Raw genomic sequence first — 25,145 nt, forward strand, 5'->3', positions numbered from 1 at the left:
AAGTCTACACCATCATTTTGAAAACAGTGAAACTTTGCTTGCAAAATACTGATATGAAGCAGTCTGGGCAGCAGGAAGGTCCTGGGTTCGATTCCCAGCCCGTCAGAGGGCACTGACAGGAGGCTGCTGACCTCCTGCTCCTCATAATTAGGATGGGTTAAATGCAGAGAAAGATTTTCCCCGTTGATCACTGCAAGGATCAATAAAAATAACTTAACCTGGTTGCTTCTCTGATACACCTTGTTTCACCGCAGCCACACCCTGTAAATAGACAGGATCTGTTCCTTAGGTACATTATCTATCCAAGTTCGGTGGGAATGATCAGCTACAGTATGTCTTGTCTTGTAGTGTATAAAATCACCATATGGACATTCTAAGGTTAACCACTTGTTTTCATTGTAGGAGGGGTTTTTTTTGTGCATGAACTTTATCTTACAGACTGATGAAGTTTCCAAAAATAAAAGATACACTCTAGAATTTGATGGTGCAGCCATAAGAAATGTGGAGTCTTGGGTGTGAATATTTCACGCTACTGTCAGACAGTGTAGAGTAAGATGAACAAAAGGTTCAGGCTGTATCTGTGGAGTAACTAAATCACCATTTTGAAAGTTACTTGTGTATTAAAGTCCTTTTCCATGACGTGCCTGACTGGCCGCCGTACACACACACAGGGGGCCTTAAGGAAAGCAGCGAAGGTGCTTGCCATCTTTTTTCTAACCTACAGGGTTTGTGTATCCATTCCTCTCTGCTAAAGTTGTGTCTGGATCCACCGGATGCAATAAAGGCAAGAAACTGTCAGAAAGGACAACAAGACAACATGAATTATTTCATGTGATATGTCGGGAGACCGCTGCATAGATGCCCTTTAGGAGTTGTCAGTTTGATATCTCACCCAGTGGTGCGCACACACACCCACAGATGCATGCACAACACACACCCGCACAGCATCCAGAGTGTGGGCCTGTCACAAACTCCTCATATAAGAGGACAATTAGAGTGTCTCATTTTCCCCTAATATCAATCACACAGCTCATGAATAAAGACAATTAGGTCCTCACGATTCCATACAATTGCATCTGCCCTTTGAGCTCCCCCCCTGATTTGGGAGCGATGCCTCTTGGGTATATGGCACTCTCATCATCGCAACTCAGTGTGAGCCACCGCAGTCAATAATAGGAGACAAAACAGAGGAGGCAAGGGCCCGGTCTCAGACTAGATCAGATCCTCCGGACGCGTGTCACTCTTCATTAGGGAGGCGGGGTAGCAGGGGATGCCCTTAAGGTGAGGATGGCCACAGCGCGGAGGGGGTAAAGGGAGGAAGGGAGGGGCGGAGTGGCAGCTGTGGACAATGACAGAATCTGTGTCCAAGGGCCCCTCAGGCCAAACACCAGCTCTCCTCCACCCTGAACTGATCTCTCGCCTCTAGACCCATGGAGGAGGGAGGGAGGAAAAAGAGACAGAAATAGACCAGTCGCACTCTGTGGACTTTCTATCCAGACTTGCTGTACTCAAGACTCCGGCTGACATTGATGTAACACATCACATCAATGTGTCTAATGTCATATTCATAGAAATGTGATTGGTTTACCTCAGGCATGGGTGGTTCCCCTTACAGCACAGCAGCTTGGATAATGTCAGGTATTAATCTTTCATAGCCTCCATTAAATTTAGCACTTTGATTCACTTATTATTAATTTATACTGATTGCTGCAATGTTGCCGTACATGCTGGCGAAGGCAGTTACTGAAGGATATCCCTCCATGGGATTGCCATTTGGATAGACAGTGATCTTTATTAAGTAGGAATCAACATTTCTTAGTCTTTGCACTGAAACCTAAGTTTTCACTGGCAGATCACATGATTCTCTATTGGCTTCTAATCCTTTTGGATGCTGTTTAAATGCATTCTCCCTCCAGCTGAAACTAAAGATTATTCTCATGGTTAATCAATTCATTATATGGTCTATAAAATGTCAGTAAAATAGCAATGAAAACTTCCCACAGCCTGAGGTGAAATCATGAAACTGTCACATCAAAGACAACAAGCAAATTCTCATGTTGGAGAAGCTGAACAAGTTTAACACTACAGCAAAAACTCATTGAGCAGCTGCCAAACAAACAAACTCACTTTGTTTAAATACAGATGTTGAAAGTGTTGAAAGATGTAGGAAATGTTGGGTTAGCATTAGCAGTAATATGATATGGCTGCAAGGAAGTGAGCAGTGAACAGTGAATCTGATACCGATGGGATAAGCAATCTGGATCCAGCAGGGCAATGGCGGACTCCGCCACTAACGCTGGAAACTAAGATATGGAAAAATGATGACTGAATGTAAATGCATAGCAAAAATAGTATCAAAGATGGTGTTTGAGTTCATGAAAATCATTAAGATTTTGCAGATACGACAACAACTACGTCATGTTTTGGCACCATCCTACACCGAGCGCTGCAATATCAATGCAACCTATGTGTTAGCAACACGCAGGTTTTTGTCATCAGCAATACATCAAGCTAATAACCTCGTCTAACAGTGGACAACAGAGCCCGTGACGGAGGCTGTGGCGCTCTGCTGCCACATGTAGGTGGCACACACTCGCCTTATTAGCCGGGTCAAACATAATCAGTGATAGACACGGCAGGGCTGCTTAATTATGGCTGGCAGCTGGCAGCGGGGGCCTTCCTTTAGGGGCTGGGTTATGCCCATGCATGAACCCCCCTCCACACCCAACCCTCCTCCATCACCACCACCCACCCACACTGCCCCAAATGAAGAATAAATCTAACCTCCCTTTTGTTCAGAGTGAAGCATGTGGCAGCCCCTTCATTTAAAGCAAGAATAAAAATGTGGACATAATTCGGGATTAATAGAGGGGAATGGGGCATTAAATTAGTGTAATTGTGAGGTAACAGCGGTGCATGAATGTGTGTGTGCTCGTGCGTTTGTGTGCATAAAGGTAATAAAAAGCAGCCCTCCAACAAGAGCGAACCATATTCTCAGAACAAACCAACAAAGCACCTGAGCTATTAAAGGACTCAGATTTTTCAATTTCATAACACAGAAAACAGACAGACTGTTTGCTGCACTTTGGATCACACAACAGATGTGTTCACAAGGCAGCTTCCTCCCAACTCGGCAGAACACATCCTGAAAAGGCACCTAAGCTCCTGTCACAAAAAGCTTGTAAATCTGCACTTAAATGAGAGCGAGCGAGAGACCGGCTCCTGCCTGCCTGCCTGCCTGCTGCGCCGCTGAAGAAATATGGCATCATGAAGTTTGCAACCAACACAAGTGGGAGAAAGAAGCGGTGGCAGGCTGATATACTGTGTGATTATATTGTCTCTGCTCCGAGATGTTGCTCCGATCAAAACTCCACGCTTGTGCATGCAGGGAGAAACAGCTGTGTGTGCGAGAGACAGAAAGAGAGGCACTGCTTGAAGCCGCAAGCAGTTGTGCACTCTGATCTCCCAAGGCTGTCTGTCTACACACACACACACACACACACACACAAACTCTCGCACATGCAGACCCCCTGATTCAGCCTCCTCTGGTATATTGATCCATTTCATTGTGCCTCAATGAGATGCAGACAGCATCCCAGCGCCCAGACCCCTCATAATCATGATATAACACTCAGCTGTATTGAAATCTGCCATAGGAAGGCATAAATCGGATAATGCAGCGGCCGGGGTAATGAACAATATCAGGTGACATATCGACGTTGTCATGCACAGCCCATTATGAAACATAAATGTGATGTTAGGTGTGAATTGGTCTGCCCATGCAGGAGCAGGCACACAGCTGCAAACATGTTTTTTTTTTTTGTCCTTAACACTGCTCAGTACAGTGAGCAGGGAAGTTATGAAAGAAAAGGAGATGTGCACTTTTGAAGCTGGACCTTGGACAGGCTCCATTCAGACTCAGTTGTCCCTCTCTGCTGTGTGTTTATGTACGCCTGTGTTTATAAATATGTGTGTGTGTGTGTGTGTGTGTGTGCGTGTGTGTGTGTGTGTAAACTTCAAATCCACCTTCCTCTGCTCCTTTTCCCCTTCAGCCTCTCCCCATCACATCGCAGTGTAGCCATGGCAACGATTCTGATCGATCCAGCACCATCTAACACCAAATGTTTCTCCACACCAAAATTTGACAATCAGGCGGTCGGCAGCGACTCGCCGGTCAGGTGACGGCTCCAGCAGAGGAGGATGATGGGAGCAGGGTTTGTGAGCCTGCTCTTCGGTCGGTCTCACTGGTGGCAACGCGGTGATTTTCGGCTCCATACAATTTAGATTATTATTGTCCTGGGCTTGAAATGCGCTTTGCAGACAAATAAATCAACTGCTGATACATAGATCATTAATTTATTGTCAGTTTATTTAAGAAGCGTAGAGCTGAGAGCTGACACATCAGAGCAAACCCAAAGGCAGAGCACTAACGTCTCCTCTGGTTGTTCCAGCACTGGTTTTTGCTGTGTTTGATTGTGTTTTCTCACTTTGTAGCGTTTTGTTTTTCTAAATGCTGCGCATGAGTTCTCAAATTGGTTCAGATGTTGTCTTCATTTGCTTGTTTTGTCTACTTGCGTGTGTTTCTTAAGTTGCGTTAGCTGCCAGAGCCACCATATAATACCAATGAAACAAAGAAAATGAAATCTAATGCAGCCTTTAGTGCCTGGCCAGCAGCTGGAGGGGGGTTTGGGTGTATGTGAGGAGGGATGTGTCACGTTTACTTTATGTCAACGGCCATGGATAGCTGGTCAGGGTTCAGGGTTCACAATGTGATATTTCGCCATGTCTCTGTTCCCTCCACTCGCAGTGTTTGTGTCCAGAAGCAGTGCAGCGATTCCTCTGTCTGTCTGCGTCTTTTTCTGTCTGTGTGCGTGCGGAGGGAGGAAAACCTTCCAAAACAAAAGTCGAATCAAACACGCGACACGGACAGGAAGAAGACGTGGAGAAGAGGGAGCGAGAGAGAAAGGATGAATGAAGAGAAAGCTTATTACCAGAAAACAGATGGCCCCCCAATTCACAGCGGCCCCACGGGGACCTGGAGGGACAACTCTTTGCACCTCCGGGTTACCAGCGCTGCAGAGAGGGGTGGGGCGCTTAAACACGACTCTGTGTGTGTGCACTTTTGTTTGTTAACTTGTAAACAAAAAGCAAATTTGTGACATCTCTGGCTGGGTGCCATTCTGAGCTCGACGCGGGTTTTCAGATTTCCCAGGAGTTCCTGTTTGAAGAGTGTTTCAGTCGGATGTTTTGCTACATCTGAAAATGGATCCAGAAAAGACAACAACAACTGAGCGACGCCGTGATGTTGCCTCTGAGGAGGACTTGTCTCTTTTTCCATGCTGTGAAAACCGTCAGACTTGCATATTCAAACCGGTGGAATAATCCCTTTAAAAACACCACACACACACACGCACACACACACACGCACACACATATTCGGCGTCGCCTTTTATTTCATCAAACCCATCACTCAACATCATCGCTGGACGAGCTAATGTCACCACATCCGTAAAATGAGATCTCACACGCGCTCAAACATTCACACCCTTTCAGTTTATGTGTGCATATGCAACTGTACGAGTGGACACACACACACACACACACACACACACACGCACACACACACACAGATGACAGGCAGTGAGTGGAAATGAAGGATTTGGAGTTCTATCCCGTTACATTATGCAGCAGATGGCGTTCAGGCCAAGCCCGGCCAGGCCTCTCCCAGGAGAGAAAGAGTGAGAGAGAGGGGAAGAGAGAAGATGGGGGAGGTGTAGAAAGAGGGGTGAGGGACAAAGCTGTTGTCTTTTTTTTTTTTTAACTTGCGTGGATGCACGTGTTTGTTCCCGATTTTTTGACGGACTCCCTCTTGGGTCGCTTGTGGGACAGAATCCTCGCCCTCTCCTCTCCTCTCCTCACCTCTCCTCCCCCCTCCTGCCCAGCTGAGGCTACACCTGAGCCCAGCCACGGAGGCCTCGACCCCAGCTGACCTGCCGCCAAGAGGAAGGAAGCAGAGGACAGAGGCGGGAAAAGGTGAGAGCGGAGGGAAGTGAAGAATCGTTGTAACGATGAAGCTGCAGGTGGAGCGCTTCGTTAGGGATCGTGGAGGGAAAAGTTGCATTTGTGTCGTTATTTCACATGAAGTCGGTCTAAAAAGAGGAATGTGATTATCAGTCTGTCTGGAAAGCAGCTGTAAACCTCCACTAATTTGAACAAAATTCACACACACATGCTCCGCAGTCGACTTGATCAAATGCCACAATCAATACGCACACACACACTGATAGACACACATACAAAGCGGCCTGTTAAGTCCCCCCAGATCTTTGCCCCCAGCGCTTTTTGTTTTGTGTTTTCCGAATTAATTGAGCCAACGCTCAAGTGTGGGGCCAGATGTCACTGCGACCTGTGGGGATTATTAGAAATCTGTTTCCCTCATTGTTTATGTGGAGCCCTTCAAACCACGATTCCTCGCGCTCTTCCCGCTGAAGTTTCAGGGAGAAACAAGCCCCAAACCAGATTGCTAATGTTCAAAATAACAGTTTCCGGCTCCAAGAGCGGACACAGAGCCTGAATATCGACATCTGGGACATTTTGGGACTTTTCTGTCCTGCCTCCAATGACTATGGTCTGTGCCCAATGACCACCAGGGGCCCCCTGATGGCCTCCTGGTTTGGCCCGAACAGCGCCATGCTCCTTGGCAGAGCTCTGGGTCTAATGAACTCATCAGCCAGCTGGAAGCCCTGGATGGAGGACGGGGGCCACTTGGGGGAGGCTGGGGGGCCACAGGGAGAGAGAGAGGGGCAGCCGGCCGGGGCGCTAGGTATGAGGAATATGGAGGTGTGGGGTGGATGAGGAGAGCTCACCAACTTGGTAAATGAGGCAGGTGCAGCTTCAGAGGGGGGCTGGGGGCCAAGACAGGAGGGTCAGCAGGCAGGAGGAAGAGGTAAGGGAGGCGCAGATCTGTGCAGAACAGCAGGGGAAGGAGAGGAAGAGATGGAGGCAAGGAGCGGATCCAGAATCTTCAGAGGTCCAAACAGAACCGAACTGAACATTAATTTACAAGTTGTCAAAACTGCTTAAAACTCCACTTGCTGTCATGGTGACGGATGACAAACTCGTTTAGAATCAACTTTGCAGCATGACAACGAACTTCCACCGTTTGCCCTTTTGAACTACTGTAATTAGTTGCATTACAGCATTGCTAAGGTCAGGCCTCGGGTCCTCGGGTGCAGGTCTACCCGTAAAGACCTCCAGTGTTCAGTGCATGTATGAACAAACCTTCAGACAGACAACTTCTCAAACACCCTCAGCATTTCCAAGTGGTATTATTGTTGGAACCTCTATCAATTAGCCCAGCCAGCTCCCAAAAACACAGGATACAGCGCATTTGTCTCCAAATTTCCATGAAGAAAGGATCACCACCTACCAGCACCTCTAAAACACACCAATTAACACGTTGTGCAGGAGTGTATATATAGACAGTGCTTTCAGTGCGGCTGCACAGCGCCTCATGGAGAGAGCAGAGCCTCAGACAATATAGAACAGGTCCATGTGAGTGTTTCAGATTGCCACCTCTAAAACATGCCTGTGTTCAAAGATTAACTCACATTTAATTAAAAGTGGTGCCATTAGCTATATATGGCAAACCATCTCCATCATGTTTGTTATATAACGTATAAAAAAAACTGTATAGAAATGATAAAAAACTGCAATCAAATTAATACTTTCTCATTTTCATCTGACTATGTGCTTGCAGGCTGGTGGCGTCCACCAGTTTCCGGTCACTATGCTAGGCCCAGTTAGCCGGCTGCTGGCAGTAGCCTCATATTTAACACAGAGACATGAGAGTAGCATGAGTCAAACTCGGCAAGAAAGCGATGAAGTGTATTTCCCAAAATGTCGTCCTTTCCTTTAAGCAGCTAACCACTGTAAAATGTCAGAACTCGTTCGCATTTGCAGAAGCAGGAGACTTCCTCGGGTTGTTGCCCCGACTAAAATCTTTATTTAACATGCAAATGTCCAAACAACTTGTAATCTTTATTTATGAAGAGTGTAAGCTGACATCAGTTCTTCAGTGGAAGGAGAGAATAAAACATGTGGTTTTGTGTGGCTTGCGGAGCACAGCTGGGTCGTTTGCTGACTAATAACGCTTCCTCATGCTCTCTGAAGTCATCACACTTATGTCAGCATCATCAACAAGACGCTATCATCCTGTTCGCTGCACAATCAACAAACTCATCATCCTTCCTTCCATCTCGCACTGTTCAGTCCCAAGTGTTTCCTATCTGCTCCCACTGTGTGTGTGTGTGTGTGTGTGTGTGTGTGTGTGTGTGTGAGCGTGCACGCCCATGAGACAGAGAGAGAAAGTGAGCACCTTTGTGTGTCCATATGTGTCTGGGTGGCGGAGAACGCACTGGGCGCCCTGCTGGGAGCACAGATGGTGCCGAGGCCTGCCACGGCAGCGCTGACGATGGCCACATTCTCACATGGGACCCCCAGCTTTCTGGATCCCACACCTCCTGTTCAGGCCTGAGCCGACACTCCCCTCTTCCTGTACCACACACACACACACACACACACACAGACACACACACACACACAGACACGCACACACACACACACACAAGGCCAGGGTCCAGGCCACTGCCTATTTCACCACCCTGGAAGAAAAGACAGAACACAACACATGGACAAGTTGGCGGTCACACACTGCCCAGAGTGTTCCCTTGTGCGTGAGTGTGTGTCCCAGTGATGTAAGTGATGCAAATGCGACGAGTCGGGCCGCATCACTGTCAGGTTCAGAGCTTCTGCGACTAAATGCTCAGTCGCCACAACTTCCACGTCTCCTTTTTTGTGTCTTGCAAACAGCTTTTCTCCCACTCCGTCTTCGTTTTTGCACTCTTTCATTTTTCTCCTCCACGTCTGCTCCTCTTGCTGGCCTCTAATTTCTTCTCTCTCCCCTCTCCCTCTCCCGGATGCCCCCTGTGGCTCGCCGTCCACCTGAGAGAAGCCTCATACATCTCCTGACAAAGTGACTAATCCTTCCCATTTCACAGCTCCATCCCACTGCTCCCAGAAATGTTCAAAGCTGTGTGTGTGTGTGTGCGTGTGAGTGTGTGATAGGTGACAGGTGGGAGTTTGTCACCTGAGTTCAAGGTGTTTTTTGTTGTAACAAGCAGCTCAGACAGCTGTGGGGTCCACTGAGCTCTGACTGATTAGAGAAATAACTCCATTGCAGTCGTCTCATCAGAGTGACATCGCTTTCTGATGACAGCTTCTTTAAAATGACGTGCACCTACACGCCAAAAATGCATTTTTATGGTCTTTTAAGTCTTTACAGTTTTTTGCCTCAGTATGGAATACAATTGGATCCTTTCCAAAAAATCAGGTTTCAAATTTGCATCTTATTTCTGCAGAAACGTTGCAATATTAGGCCTCAGCTGCACTGGTGATATAAACCCTGCAAAGAATAATCATAACCATAAATCAGTGCACTGCTTCCTGCGTGTCTGCCAGTTCTGAGTGATTATGGGAACCACAGTGAGAGGACATTTCAACCCAGACTAAACTCGTGTTCCTGAAGTGGTCTTTTTAAAGGAACATTTCGCCCTGCAAGCCTTTTTGGTGTTTTTTTGTCAAGGTGTAACCAGTTGGATTTGTTCATTTCAATAGCTTGCAAGAACTGAAGTGAAACATTTCAACACACAACCTTGGGGTAGAAATAATCCTTGAATGCAGCAATAGTGATCTTTTTGTGCACACTGAGTTGTGTGCATAGCATCAGTTTTCAATAGATTGCTGAATCAATCACACTGAATAAGCATACTGTGTGTGTTTTTACATATTTGTGAGCCATGTCGAAGACAAATTAACAGAAGTAAGGGAATATATTGCTCTAAAATGAATTAAAAAATAAGAAATAAACGTTTCCTTGAGTATGCAAACATTATCCCGCATGTTTTATTGGATAAATAAATGCAAAGCAATCTGTGGCCTTTTTTCTTTGCAGACAGGGTGCCCAGAAGTACTCATCTTTTCTTAATTCAAAGGACATGCAGCTGTTGCATGTCTTCCAGCATACATGAATAAACACATGCCTACATTAACAAGCTGTAAACACAGCACTGATATCACCCTGTAAGTTGATCACGCTGAATGTGTTCTCATTTAGAAGATGAGCGTTCATTTGGAGTCACAAATATGGCCTCGTGGTAACTGCAATATTCACTCTCCTTTAAGCTCTGTTTTTGTTCTCCACCAGCTCCTGACGGAAATAGCAGGCTCTTTAGCTGCTAAATGCTCCACTATGCTACCAGCTAGCATCGCCTTTTAGTTGCCGTGCTGCCGGAAACGATGGTGATGAGAGTGAGCCGTAACAGCAGCATTGTGCGCCGTAAAACAAAAACACTGAAAGATGCTAAAGCTGCTCTGAAAGAGCTGAACCGCAGAGTCAGGCGGTGAATCTCTGTGGGTTTGTCACTGCAAGTATAATTTCTCACACACAAGTTGTCATTTGATTCATTGTTAATATTGATTAGAGCAGCTTTAACTACAAGATGAAGCCTTGTGAGCCATGGGTTTGTTTCGTTCAATTGCTCAGAGGAGCTGAAATTAAACTAAATAGAAGTCGCCGTGCTGTTAACGTTCATACACTCCTGCTGCCTGTGTGTCACAACAGAGTCATTTTCTCAAACAGGAGCATGACTTCACGCGAGCTTCAGCGCACATAAACAACTCGTCTTAGACAATCCGCGAAGTCTTTTACCAGCAAACGTCATGACTAAAGCAGACGTCATCCTTTGGACTGAAATGGCCATTCTCCAGTGACTACACCACCCTGCAGTTTGCCTCCCTGTCCACACAGTCAGTACATCAGCTGTGGGATGTAATTGCAGCAGGCACAAACAAAACAGCCTTGGAGGGGTCCTCCATGTCTTTGGCCGAGGGCCTTACGGACTGAGGAGGGGTCCGGGCGACGCGGGCCACCAAGCATCTCCACTTCTCCGTCTGTGGAGCAATTAGGGTGGTGGGCCGTGTGTGTGTTGTGTGTGTCCGTGGGCTCCAGCTGTCAGGAGGCCTCTGTCTCCTGGTCCTGACATGTCTCCGATACACCCCGCTGTGAGTCTCTCTGTGTCACACACACTCTGCGGAACCGGCCGGAGCCCAAGGCGAGCTGTCCGTCACCACACACACACACACACACACACACACACACACACACACACACACACGTACACACTGAGCTTTCACTGATATGGTCCTTCTGGCACTGTTGTAGTACTGCTCTCTGTCCCTCACAGTGTTTGTGTGTGTGTGTGTGTGTGTGGTGGCAATAAGCATGGCGGTGGCTGCGGGCCACGGCAAGTCATCCGTGCTTCCCCTTATCGTTTTAATCACCTCGTTAGGCGCAGCTAGTCCCCACACTCACTGGCCACTGCCCCTCCTCTGGAACCATGCCCTCCTGACCCAACGCTGGTGGTGCCAGTGGGCAGAGGGATGCATGATGGGAGGAAGACAAGAAGAGTGGAGGAAGAGAAGAGAAGGAAAGCTTCATCGATTAAGATTTCTTTAAAGATCGTTGCTCTGGCCCTGCAGACTTGTGTCAGTATACCATAAAAACAGGCAACACCAAAACACATAAATGTACATTATTACAGCATTAAAGGTGCTGTCTGTTTGATCCCAGAGCCTGAAAGCTTATATCTCTGAACATGTGTGACAGGTGGGCAGCAGGACTTCACTAATATGATCATATGAAATTACTATGAGATAAACCAGCAGTGAGCAATCGGAGCTTTTCTTCCCGTTGCTTTAAGAAAAGTCCATTTCAGGTCCAAACTGGCTCTTTCTCAGTCTGCTGTCAAATATTTTGGCAACAGCATCAACACCTGAACTGTTATTATTAGATTAGAACAATTATTTTGAATTTGTTCTGCTTTTTCCAACCATCTTTGCACACCTGAATGTGTGACAGGTGCAACGGGGGGAGGCAGAACATGTTAGTCCCACCCATAGGTGTAGTCACAGCCATCTGGATAAGTGCACACATCCAGGGGAAATGATGGTGTGCTTCACAAATTAGTACAGATGAAAGTACTTAAGTATAATGCTGAGGTACTTTGTATGATTCCATTTTATGCAACTTCATACTTCACTACAATTCAAAAGGAAATATTGTACTTAAACTACATTTATTTGACAGCTATAGTTAGTCGTTACCTTGTTGATTAATATCTAACAATAATGTCTAATATTTACACATCACACAGTCCCATTTAAATACATGTTTGAGACTTAAAGAGGTTAAACTGTGCAATATTTCACAAAAAATAGAAAAGTCTGAATTTCTCCTCTCATTCTACAGCTACAACAGGAAAATGCCCTTTTACCTACGCAGGATTTTGAATGCAGGACTTGTACTGGAATATTTTCACATTGTTGAATTTGTACTTTTATTTAGAAAAAAGATGTGCAAATTATTATCATATACAGTGAGAACCACCAAAAATTGGTATGGTGATCATAAATATATTAGACAGATGTCAAGGAACAATAAGGAAACAAGGAAGCAAATATGAAAATGTTCAGTTTAGGACACAAAGAATGATTCATTTTCAGTTTAACACCTGGTCCTATTATAAATGTTCAGATGTATGACTCAGGTGTGCCAGAGAGGAAATAAAGGTCTTATAGTCTCACCCACAGGTGTAGCAGTGTCTGCTGCCACCAGATGATAAAAACTACACCTCCAGGAGAGACAAATCAAACACATGTCAATAAGGAAATTCACAACATCGCTACGGAAACAAGGACTTAAATACGGGGAAAAAAAGTTGAATTTCAGTCTTGGGCCACATTGATGCGGTCTCATCGTAAAAACAAATCCATTAAAACAATTCTGCACTTTGAATGTTTTCCAAAAGCTAAAATGACACAAACAAGTCCGAGTTCTCCATCTAGCTCCCTCACCAAACTCCCTCACTGAGCTGTTGTTGAATTTCCCCCCTGGAGGAAATGATGCCTCACCTTATCTTATCTTATCTTATCTTATCTTATCTTATCTTATCTTATCTTATCTTATCTTATCTTATTGTGGTAATTACAATGCAGATGGACTCACTTGTTATCCGATCAGATAGTAGAAATCTCCCTCTCTCTGCCTGCACCTTAGAAAAACAGTTTTTTTTTCTTTTTTTTTTAAATAATTACTATTCACCGAACCCGTGCGCACGTGCACAAACTCACAATGCGGACACACGTATTTTACTTATTTATTTATTAAATGTTTTTTTTTTTTGCCATCCTTTATCTTGCACACATCTCTGCTTTCCCTTTGCCCACGACTCCCACGGGAGGGAGAGCGCTCGAGGGCTGAGGGGCGTGAAGAGAGAGAGAGAGAGAGAGAGAGAGAGAGAGAGAGAGAGAGAGAGAGAGAGGAGGTGAGGGAGGGGGGCGGTGTTAGACAATACCATTCCTCAAATATATTCCATCCCCTCCGTCCCTGAAGTGAGCCTTTATTAGTCGGGATCGTTTGGATCTTATCTCGCATATGACGCTCGGTGGAAGAAAGACTGGAGGAAAACCGGCAGAGAGGCGGATTATCTGCGACCTGCCTTCCGATCCGCTGCTTCCTGACGCGGACGAGCCCCGCTTATCTCGCCCCTTTATCTCCACCCTCCACAGGCGGACGGACGAGTAGCCCCGGCCGCACTTTCTCCACTATCTGTCCATCTCATCTATTGTCTCTCCATCGCCGGGATCACACGGGGCGCTGACTGATCCCCGCTCACATCATCATCATCATCATCATCATTTTCCTGATCACCTTTCCAACACTTCGGGACTGTTTTGACGCGTGGCCCCGTCTGCTCCCCATGTTGCAAGTTCGCAGGCTGAAAAAGTGAAACTAGTTTCTTTTTTCTTTTTACCTTCTTAATCTGTGGTGTCCGCGTGCCTGAAGGCTCGTCCGTGTAACACCTGGTGGTTGTTGTGCCGCTGGAATATGAGTTAATTTGGAGTTGAAGAGCGTTTTTTAAGTTCGTTTCCACACATTTTTTTTTGCCTCCCAACTCTTTATCAAGGTGAGTCTCAAAAATGTGGAGAAAAAAATGTACACACACTTTTGTTTTAGAGTATTTGTACATCCATCATCTATTCGTGTATTTTGTGCCACTCATTATTTTTATTATTATTATTATTATTGTTATTATTATTATTATTATTACTACTAAAAACACAGTAGTTCCACTGATTTCATGTTCAGCAGATGTCAGCGTTATTTTTGCCGTCTTCTGCCTCCATGCTGTCAAGTCACCGTGGCCTCAGCCAAGCAGATGTGTTCATCACACTGTGACAGATGGCCAATTCTGATTATGTTAATTCACACCAAAAAAGGGGAGTTTCTCCTTCATAAATGATCACAACTTACATTATCTTCACCTAAAAGACGAGCAAGTTAAAAACAAAAAAAAAAGAAGCAAAAATCAAATATGACACTTAAAAGACGTGTTTTTACCCATTGCTCGGCTCTTTTTAAGGCCTCGGGCTTTAATAAATTAACCACTACACGCGTTTTTCGAGACATTCATTATTTATGGAGTTTAATGTTATTATGCAACGAACGTCGGCTGCATTTGGATTTATGGGGGGTCCTGGAACCCAAACAAGCCCCCCCGCTCTGGGATTTCCCATGCTTGGGCCTCAGGACGGCAGAAAACACTCAAAACAATTAAATTTTTTCATTATTGTCTGGTTTTCTTTGTGAGTTTCGATCAGATTAAGAAGAGATGCACTGGGGGGTCCAGACAGGCTCGTTATTTAAAATGTACAAGTCTTTATAATAGAAATTCACAACACGCACGCGCAGCTTACCTTGAGTTGAATTGGGATCATATTTTTTAAATGAGAGAATATCTAAAATCAAGGTTTTAATTGCTGGTTTTGTCCACATTTCAGCTTCTTAAGGAGGAGTGACTGCCAACACCGGAGAATAAAAATGATGCTGAGCCCGGACCAGGCTGAGGCGGACCTCTCCTGGACCCAGTCCGACCCGGAGACGCTGCTCAACGGCCTCAAGTCGGCTGGCTGCGCCTCGGACGAGCCGGCGGAGGGCGAGGAGAGGGCCAAGTGCAAAGCCGACCAGCCCCTGAGCCGGGAAGAGAAGAGGAGGAGGCGGAGGGCCACGGCCAAGTACCGCTCGGCCCACGCCACCAGAGAGAGGATCCGGGTGGAGGCGTTTAACGTGGCCTTCGCGGAGCTGAGGAAATTACTCCCCACCTTGCCCCCGGACAAGAAACTCTCCAAGATCGAGATCCTCAGACTGGCTATATGCTACATCTCCTATCTCAATCACGTGCTGGATGTCTAGGAGTGACCCCCAATGAGACAGAAACGGTTGGGTTTGTAGATTGGACTCAAGCGTGTGCTGGGCGTCAATTGGCCTGTGGCAAGGTTGGCAATTAGGGTCGACTGATGATGATGATGATGATGCAGATACCCGGTATTTTCAGAGCTTCTCACAGCTGAGATCTTGCGCATTTTTGGGTGAAAATAAAAATGAGACATCCTCTAAAACTGCATCTCAAACTCCCTCCTGTGATAAATTGCGGCATCAAAAAATAATAATTAATGGAGGATAGAAAAATTATACTTGACCCGAGATGGCTGATACAGATCAGATCAGTTAAATATCGGCTGTGACACGAGCTCCCATCCTATTTTATAAAAAAGTTCACCCCTCAGAGCCGAAATCTGTGCGCCAATTTGGAGCCCATCTCCTCCCGGATGCTGGGACTTTGCCACACCTTGATCCGACAGAGCTGACCCCCAGTCTGAGTCCAGTGCTGCTGACTGTGGCGTGAAGTTGTCCAAAGTCCAGACCGCCCGCTGAACCAGCGCACAGTCCTTTGAGCTGTGAGAGGCAATAATGAGAATAAAGATGATTTTCCGATTAACAGTGAGGGAGGATGAGCTGGGAGACGTTCATGTGCCCCCCCAGACACAGTGATGCAGTGGAGAAAGTGTGTGTGTGTGTGTGAGTGTGTGTGGTGGTGGGGGGTTATCTTGAATGTCAAAACAAACAAACAACAGAAATGCTTTTCAGAGAAACTTTAATTTGATGTCCACATTAAATCGCCCACCAGTCTAATCCCCCTAATGTCACGAATATATGAGGAAGCCCAGTCCTCCCTCCACTGGTTCAACTGGAATGTCAGAAAACAAACACTGGGGCATTTTCACATCGAAACGAAAGGATGTAAACGAGATAGTTGCTTTAGATCTAGTTTAGACGATGTTTTCCGTGAAGGAAAAAAAAAAAAGATTCAATGCGTAAGTGCCACTTATGACATCTAAAATTGTGACCTTAATCATTTTTTAAAAGTGTATGGAATTATTTATTTAATTGTGTTGATATTTAAGGCTAATTTATTTATGTTGATATCATAGGCTGGCGTCTTTTTGTATAAATGTATATTGTTTGTTGCTTCTATATTTTAGGCTGTGAAATTGAACTTGGAAAGTGATGGTGTTCTACTCTTAAAAATGGCACTTTCTGTTGATCCATAGCATAACTTATTCGTTTGATGTATGTTTGATGTATGTCATTATCTTTTCTTTTTAATTTGGGGTTTTAATGTCACGTCTATTGTCTATCAATAGCAACGATAAGCACTTCAAGATGGGGTTCAACGGCCCCATAAATGTTTATTTCCCTAAATTGTTGTGTTCTGAGGTTGCTCGAAGAAAACGAATTGGTCTGCTTAGATAAACAAATCATTCAATTTAAAAGAAAAACAAGGTTTCACAGACAGAATAATGTAATCATGTGGAGAATGATTATGTCAAACAGTTTCTGCCACCAAGGGGTTTCCACACCATTCAGAAGCAAACCTCTTTTTTGCTGTTACCAAAAAATAATATCAATAATTTCGAAAATAGCCTGAATTTATCTTCAATGTTCTGATGTTTTTATTTGGATGAATTGGTTTATTTATTTATTTATTTATTTATTTGTCTCTGCTTTGTATTACGAAATTCAATAAGTAATTTTATAGTGAAGAAGAAAAAAAACATATCCTCTATCCAAAGATTTTTTGTCTCTTCAGGGTTGTGTAGGCTACTTGTTGCTTTATGCAGATCTTTTGTAGTAGAGGTATCGTGTGACAGCTGGTTTCTAATGGACAAACTTTTCATATTTTCCGGTGTTATTTTTAATTAAAACGGAAATACTTGAAAAAAAATCCTTTCCTGTCTTGAAGCATATTTAAAAGCAGTCCACTTAAGTTTTTCATGGAGAAAATAATGAGCCAACAGCCGCTAATATTCAGCTGATCGCAGTGATGGACACGGAACAGGATGACGTCAGGGCGCGTGCGCACACGCACGTGTGCGGGGTGATACAAGTTCTCATGCAAATCAGCACAAAAGCTTTCAAATGGCTTCTTACACAGACACACGCACAGGCATACAGTCACATTTAGCCTGTTGTACTCACACACGCACACACACACACACACACACACACACACACACAAGGCAAGGTGAAATACGTGTAAACCAATGCAGATAGCAGAAAACTCCCCCTGCACACACACACACACACACACACACAGTGGTCAGCAGCTAAAGGCAGTGGTAGCCTACATGTGTGCTCCTGGCTGAAAGGCTCTCTGCCTCCCCAGAGAGGGGGCAGGTGTTACTCCAGACGAGCCAAGACAACCAAATTACTGGCCGTCTGGCACCTCCCGTGGGAAACCCAGCGAGAGAGGAGGGATGGGAGAGATGGAAATTTATGAGCGAGCGAGCGCCGAGATGTAATATTGCCAAATGGTATGAACAAAAAGATCCAAATATTTATATTCATTTGTGATATATACGCCCATCCCCATCGATTGCACTATAAAAAGCGTGTAGACGAGTTGCAGAAGAGGAGATATGGAGGACGTGCGAATGCTTTTATCCAGGCTTCATTGGATTATCATGAGTGAACCCTGTTTTTTTCCTCCACAAGCATGAGTGGCCCCAGTGGGAATCGAACCCTTCACCCTGGAAATGCCACAGTTAATCTGCTCCAATTGAGCAACAGAATGCATTATGTCAAAGATGTATGATTAGATGCAATAAAGGTCTATCTATCTATCTATCTATCTATCTATCAGGTGGCAGCTGCAGTGAGTGATTTGACAAATCTATTTATCTATTGAGACTGAAGGTAGCATGAAATGTTCTTTCCTTCAGCTCAAGGGCCTCCTGTGTCTCGTGTTCTTCTGTTTGGCATCTGTCAGTCTGTCCATCATCTGGCTGACTTTCTCATTTTACCTTCGCCATGTCCAGTTCGCGAGGCGACAAGGCTGCTTTTACTTGTCAGATTCACATTCCGGAGACAAACTTAGACTGTAACTTTTGAAAGAAGAAATAACACATCTCAGGACTGAAAAGTTGAATTCATAAGCGACACAATGCACCCTTGCTGTATTACACAGGGGCTTTGCTGCTCCAGCGCCAGTTGGTCTGGTCTGACCAGCTGGTGGCTAACATTAGCAAAAGCTAGAGAGCGAGTTAGCTCACTTTTTAGCTGCGCCGCCTCTTGGTTCACTCTCACTGCTCTCACAGCATCGTTTTCGACTGCAGAGGGCTAAAAAACCCCGCTGCACATCACCTACTCAGCAGCCATTAGCAAGAGCCAGGTGTGTTTCTCAGGAGTGGGTGGAGACCAAAAACAGAGGTAAAAGAAGACCAGAACCAAGACAAGCATCAACTTTCAATGTGATCATAAAAATTCACAAAATTGTGCTGGAAAGGTGTGTTTAGACAAAAAGTGTTCTGCCTCAAGTCGTTCGTCGACTATTTGTGTTAATTCAGCCCAAACCAGAAACCAACTGTACAGATGTTAGCAGTAAGTGAGCTAACTCTGGCTGCATGAGTGGGACTTCAGCAGAAACTCTGATTGACTTTATATGCAACGTTGTCGCCTTCACGTCCTCTCGGGAGTCACAAAATAAAAGTGTCGTGCTGTTTGCGTCACACGAGAATCACTCCAAATGTTTGCTAATCATTTGATTTTCATGAGAACATTCGTCGCGCATCACTCAAACGCGACCGGCCCAGCGTCGAGGCTTTAACTAAAACAAAAAGGAAGAAAAGAACGCCAATATGTTGCATCAACAGATTGTCCTCTTCAGAACACAAAACAAGCTCTGCGATTCTGGCATGGTGTGGAGATAGACTTCTGCTCAAGCTTATTGAATGGAGGAGTCCATCTGCACGTCGCCGTGAAGCACTACAAGGCCATTTGTGCTCCTCATCCCAAAAGCTTCCGCAGCATCAGTCCTCTTCAATTTATTCTTTACAAACCCCCAGAAGGGGCAGGGGAGAGAAAAGTGACAGGCGAAGCCCAAACTGCTGAGGGCACTGAACAGCCTGGCTGACAGTGTGGCCGGTGCATGCTCGCGTGTGTGTGTGTGTGTGTGTGTGAGAAAGTACCACGTTTCACCACAACCCCCCACCCTCTTTGCACTGTGGGCTTATGTAATGGTGGAGGCCGCGGAGTGACCATATGTCAGGAGGTGTGTGCAGACAGCAGGGGATTATACAGCGGCCATTATCAATGTTTGGACATCCTTCTCCTCATCACCATTCAGGTACACTCAAAGCCAGGAGGAGAACACACACACACACACACACACACACTCATTTAATTGTGAGAGCTCACTAGCTCTGTGTAAATTGGACAGAAAGAGTATGACAACAAACAGCCATATGTTCACAGTACGAGGAACAACATTTGGGGCTTTTTGTGCTGCCTCATTTTTTCGCCCTCTCTTTTATTCTCCATGTCGTCAGGTATTATGGAAGTGTTCATGTTCAAGGCGAGAACTCCCCCGTCAATATTGCATCTCTGCCCCCCTTTCCTCCCTCTTGCCTCTCTCATGGAGGTGTGTGTTGGTGGGAGTGCGTGAAGCATGCACATCCCTGTGTGTGTGTCTGTGTGTAGTGTGAAGGGTGCTCGTGCACAGAAGTACAAAGCCTGGTCCATGTGTTGAAATGCAGCCCCCGGGATGGGCCGTATTATCCCTGCCTACTTCACCAGCAGGGTCCCGGGGCTCGAGCTGGCTCGTGGCCCTTTGTCTCCAAACAGATGGAAATGGGCAGAGGAGAGGAGAAGTGGAGAATCAGAGAGGAGGAGGAGGAGGGGGAGGAACAGAATGGACAGAGGAAGGAGAAGGGGAGGGGATGGGAGGGAGAAAGAGTCAGTCTGTTCTCATTAAGTGCTGTATTGAAGACGACGTCCCCCAACAATGCGTCAGCAGCCGCCGATGGTCCCCCTCTCATTCAGACTCACGCTCGGACCATCTGCACCGCCGGCCTGTCATAAGGTGTGTGTGCATGCATTAGGCCGCGGCACACGGCCCAATCTGGCGAGTTAAAATGCTGATATTCATTGGGTTTCAATTTGGTTAAGATCTTTTAAATCCAATTGTTCGGGCCTTTGTTGTGGACGCCTCATTGGTTGTGAGTCAGCGTGAGTCAGAGTCAGAGTTTATTCAACATCCTGCTGTCCCTTTTTTGATTTCACACACACACACACACCCACACACACACACACACACACACACACACACACACACACACACACACAGCCGAGATGCAGATTTATAATTACTGAATCATAAAGACATTAAAGAAGAATTATCTCAACTTTAATCCTCTGTTATTATGGCTGAAAAATAAATTATTTGCTCATCGCTGCCCTGTCTTGATCTTAATTCCCTCATTCTATCATTAGAATGGTCGTGTTAGAGCTGCAATTGACGACTATTTTCATACTGGACTAATCTACAGATTACGTTCTCGATAAAGTTTCCACAGACGCCAAACCCAAAGAGCTGACTGTCATTACGGTCAAAGAAAACCAGAAAATACAGAACAATTTTTTTCTCCATGTTTCGTTCATCATTAAACTAGATGCTGAATAATCTTTTTGTGGTACATCAGTCTTACTTTTTAGTGAGTTTTTCTTAACTTTACAATTCAAATAAATCTTTTTATTGTCTCCTCACATTATTTGCAGGGGCCTCTTCAACCTGCCAGGTCGAAAGCTAGCTGTGGGCCCCTAAGAACTTGCTGGAAATGCGAGTGCTTAAGTTGTAGTGATGCGTTTTACTACTACACAGTTAAGAGTTTATAGTCACTGCTCGTCAACATGAGGCCTTCAGGGCCCCTGAGGGTCAGGGGCCATTCCCCCGTTTTGGCAATCCAGCCTTGGTTATTTGTGATTGTATTGTATTTTTGTCTCAATACACTTTACAATAGCTACTTATCTTGTTGAATGTGGTATTTATATCCTTTATTGTATTTTAATTTTTGCATCTTTGGTTTTTAGAATGTTTGCAGATTTCATGTAGATTTTTAAAGCTTTCTTTTTAATTGCTTGAGATAAAAAATGGGGTAAACAACATGTGCATCTTAATATGAAACCTACAAATTTACAGTGCATATATGTGTTTTTGTGTAATTCCATCTTCATGACCTACTCTTATCCATTACCATACAGTATAAGGTACATATACCTACCCTGGAAAATTTCGGATTGGGCCTTTAAACCTGATTTGTCTCACGCTGAAGGTAATTGGCCCCTGAACAGAGAGTCTCATCTGGCTGACTGTGAAGATGCCCTGAAAAATCTCTCATTCATCCCTCTGCAGACGGAATATCTCTGTGTGTGTGTGCATGCGTGCGGTCTCATGAACTGCATCTCTTCCCACTTCGTCTTCATTTTAATGCGCTTTCATTTTTCTCCTCTATTTACCAAAAACCTCTCTAAACTCATAAACTCCGTGTCTTTGGGGAGGAATCCATCCATCTTCCGGACACCAAATTGAATTGATCTCAGGGGCCCCCACCTCGCCTTCTCAATAGGGGCCATCTGCGCGCGCTTCCCACTTTGAATAAACATGAAAAAGTGACAGCACGTGCTGCTGCTGCTCACCGTCACACGACGCGCGTGCCTACGACAGTGCCTCGCGCTCCCTTTCAGCTGTGTAACCTGATTTCACCGCTTTCACTGCAGATGATTGATTCACCATCCGCCCATGGAGGTCTTTTCTTATGTTGTACAGATGACATATTATTTTTTCTTAACTACTATTAATTAGTCACTTCTTGATATTATTATTATTATTACTTTTAGCGTTAATAAAATAATTGCAAAATTACTTCTGAACAAACAACCAAACAAGCAGATTGACACCCGACAAACAGAAATGACTGTGATTTAATTTAAAGGATGGATTTATTATTCAATTTGAAACACTGGACGGTGTAAAAAACAAAACAAAAAAATATAGAAAACATTCATCTGTCTGCCAGGTGGGAGAGTTTTCCTGTGCATTTTGAACCGTACAGGTCATGTGATAGCGGGAAACTGCCACATGGTGGCGCACTAATGTTAAACTACGATGCTTAAAAGCTGCTGATACAGATATTCTGGGAGATGATCAGCATGAAAGAGATGTTTATCCATAGAAATTAAAGCTAAATTATAATCCAGAAATAAGTATCTTATATCAAAAGTCATTTCTAAATGTATAATTTAACTGCTGGATTTGAAGTCTTATTAAAGTATATGTTGATACTGCTCATGCTTACATACCAACCAGACCACAAACATGTCTTATCTTTTTTCCCTAAATGTTGGCATGTCCAATTATTTACAGAGAATTACACATACCCCTGCCCATCTTCTATCCCCCATCCTCAACACAGCATTGGGGTTTATTTGGCTCTCCGTGGGGAGGGGAAGGGGTCGTGTCCCAGTCATGACCTCCATTGTGTTCTGGAGGGGATGAGATATATCTAAGGGTGCGTGGAGTGTGTGTTGGGGTAAGCATGCAGTGCAGAGGAGGACAAAATATTGATTCATACACAGCTGTGTAATTGCTGGAGGCATCTGTTGCCTTGTGGTCTGAACTTTCATGTGTGTTTGGAGTCTGAATGAACTGGCCTGAGACCCACCTTTGTCTCTTGACACAACAGAGGACGAACGTAGCAACAGCAAAGAGATGTGAAATCAATTGGTGGGGATGTGTCTTTTAATTGATTTTGTGGAACCTATAGTTAATCAGATATACGTATTGAGGTTAAAGGTGACGCAGAAATTGCTTCTATTATGAAAATGCATTAGATGAAGTTCCTGTGATTAAATGTAGAGACACTGGAGTCCTTATAAACCCATAACCTTTTCCAGACTTTTTGTTGTTGTTTGTTATTCTTAGTGGGGTCCTGGTCCCCAGGTTGAAGGCCACTCCTTTAAACAGACTGTCTGCATTTTATTCTATTATAAAAAAAATATCTCCAAAATGAATTAATCCCCTCCTAATGGGACTCGAATAAAACATTCCTGTATTTCACCTCAGTGCCCGAAGCTCTTCCTATCATGCATCAATGTGATGTTTACAATGAGTTATGGCAGTTTTATCAGCAGGGGAAGGTCAAATATTCCTGTGTTCTCCTTTATTAAAGGACTAGCAGTTTTCTGACAGAAAAGAGGAATGTTTGTTTACATTCCCCTTTTAAGAAGCTGCTTCAAGGCCTCAGTGACTTCATTGTGTCTCTTTCATTGACTGTGTCCAGACCAGATTGCTATCACTCCGCTGTGTTGTTTCTTTGAGTGAGTGGCTGTATCACTGACAACTGTTTACCTTTTTCAGCTTCATGAGCTGTGACAAAAACATTGCCTGTGCGTGAGTGGAAGACAGACTGGTGCGCTTGTTGAAAAACATTGAAAAAAACCTTTGTGGAAAAAGTAGAACTATGTGAATTTAACATTTAACAACTCCCCAAAACTGTTCCTGTCCCCAGAACGTGTTTTCTTTGGAGACAGAACAGATGATGTTCCAGCTTGTTTCCATGGCATCAACCATGTTACTGGTCACTGTCAATTGTCTCCTCTGACATGTGTGATGCCGACATAATGCAAATCAAAGACTTGTTGCTTGGGTGGACAGCAACAGTATTTAATTTCTCATGTGACACATTTTGAAGGGATTAATCAGTCTACTTGGCACACAAAGGTCATAGGTCTTCACAGGTTGCCATGGCTACAGAGTTACTCTCCACAGCTAAAATGTAAAATGAATGCAAAAGTGAAGAAATAACAGTTTTGACATTGTGCTAAAAATGTCAGTGTATTGTGTTGCAGAGATATCTACTGAAGTTAGCATGCTAACCAGCTAACTAACCTGCCTCAAATAGTATAGTTCAGGCCTCCCCTGTAGTTTCAGCTGGGAGATGTATGCAAGCAGCTAGTTTGCTACTTTCACAAGCTCTTAGCTCTAATAAATGAACAAAATAAACTTGCAGCCACTAGCTGCGTGGCTAACTGAGCCAACTAGCTAATGGCAGCTAGCTACAGCTATAGATGGCTACAGCAAAGAGTATAGAGAGCAGCAGGTACTGGTGCTGCCCCCTAGTTGTTTGGAGTAACCTTTGACATGTGGTCAGTTATTACATACTACACCTTTAAATCTGAGTTTAAAACATACAGTATGAGATGATTTTGTGACATTATAACTAGTTTAGATGCTCATCATGGTCCAATATATAACTTTAAAAAAGTGTGACATAGAAAGAAGATGAAGAAGATTTCAGACTTTTTTATCGGGATGATTGAACTTCTTGTGGGATAAATCATAGACACAAATTAGTACTAAAAGTAAATAATGTCATGAGGGGGTATTTAATTTTACATTTCAGTATCTATATTCCATACATTTCTTTTTTTTAATTATACAAATTTTATCACGTTTCAACAGAACATTAGGCCATTCCAACTCCAGAAATATGCATATATTGGCGAGATCTGTGATCCATCACATCACATTTTCTGTCTGGTAATAGTAGGGATGCAGAATTTCAACCGCTTTTCATTGAGAACCACTAGAATCATTTCCACCTCTGTATGCAGCACATCTGGAATATACCACCTCGAGACACAGCTGGGTCACTTCTTCTTCGTATTTTGCAATGTTGGCTGAGGCAAACTGGGCGCTCTCCTGTTGAAGACACCCCCTAGCGCCATGTTTCCGTACTACACCCCCGTGTGCTGAGAAGCACTGCCCCCTGTGAAATTCCTAACTGCCAGG

The 25,145-nt window shown here is 44.5% G+C and overlaps 1 protein-coding gene across 1 annotated transcript; it reads left to right on the forward strand.

The window, feature by feature from the left end:
- Positions 1–14,998: 14,998 nt before the first annotated feature.
- LOC121627555 (helix-loop-helix protein 2-like) lies at positions 14,999–15,370 on the forward strand. Its single transcript, XM_041966507.1, has one exon. It carries the CDS (start codon positions 14,999–15,001, stop codon positions 15,368–15,370), a length of 372 nt encoding a protein of 123 aa, XP_041822441.1.
- The last annotated feature ends 9,775 nt before the right edge of the window (positions 15,371–25,145 follow it).

This window comes from Chelmon rostratus, chromosome 24 (assembly GCF_017976325.1).
Source record: "Chelmon rostratus isolate fCheRos1 chromosome 24, fCheRos1.pri, whole genome shotgun sequence".
Taxonomy (NCBI): Eukaryota; Metazoa; Chordata; class Actinopteri; order Chaetodontiformes; family Chaetodontidae; genus Chelmon; species Chelmon rostratus.

Excerpts from the sequence above, each read along its gene's own strand:
- LOC121627555 (XM_041966507.1), top strand. The coding sequence starts at position 14,999 with ATGATGCTGAGCCCGGACCAGGCTGAGGCGGACCTCTCCTGGACCCAG.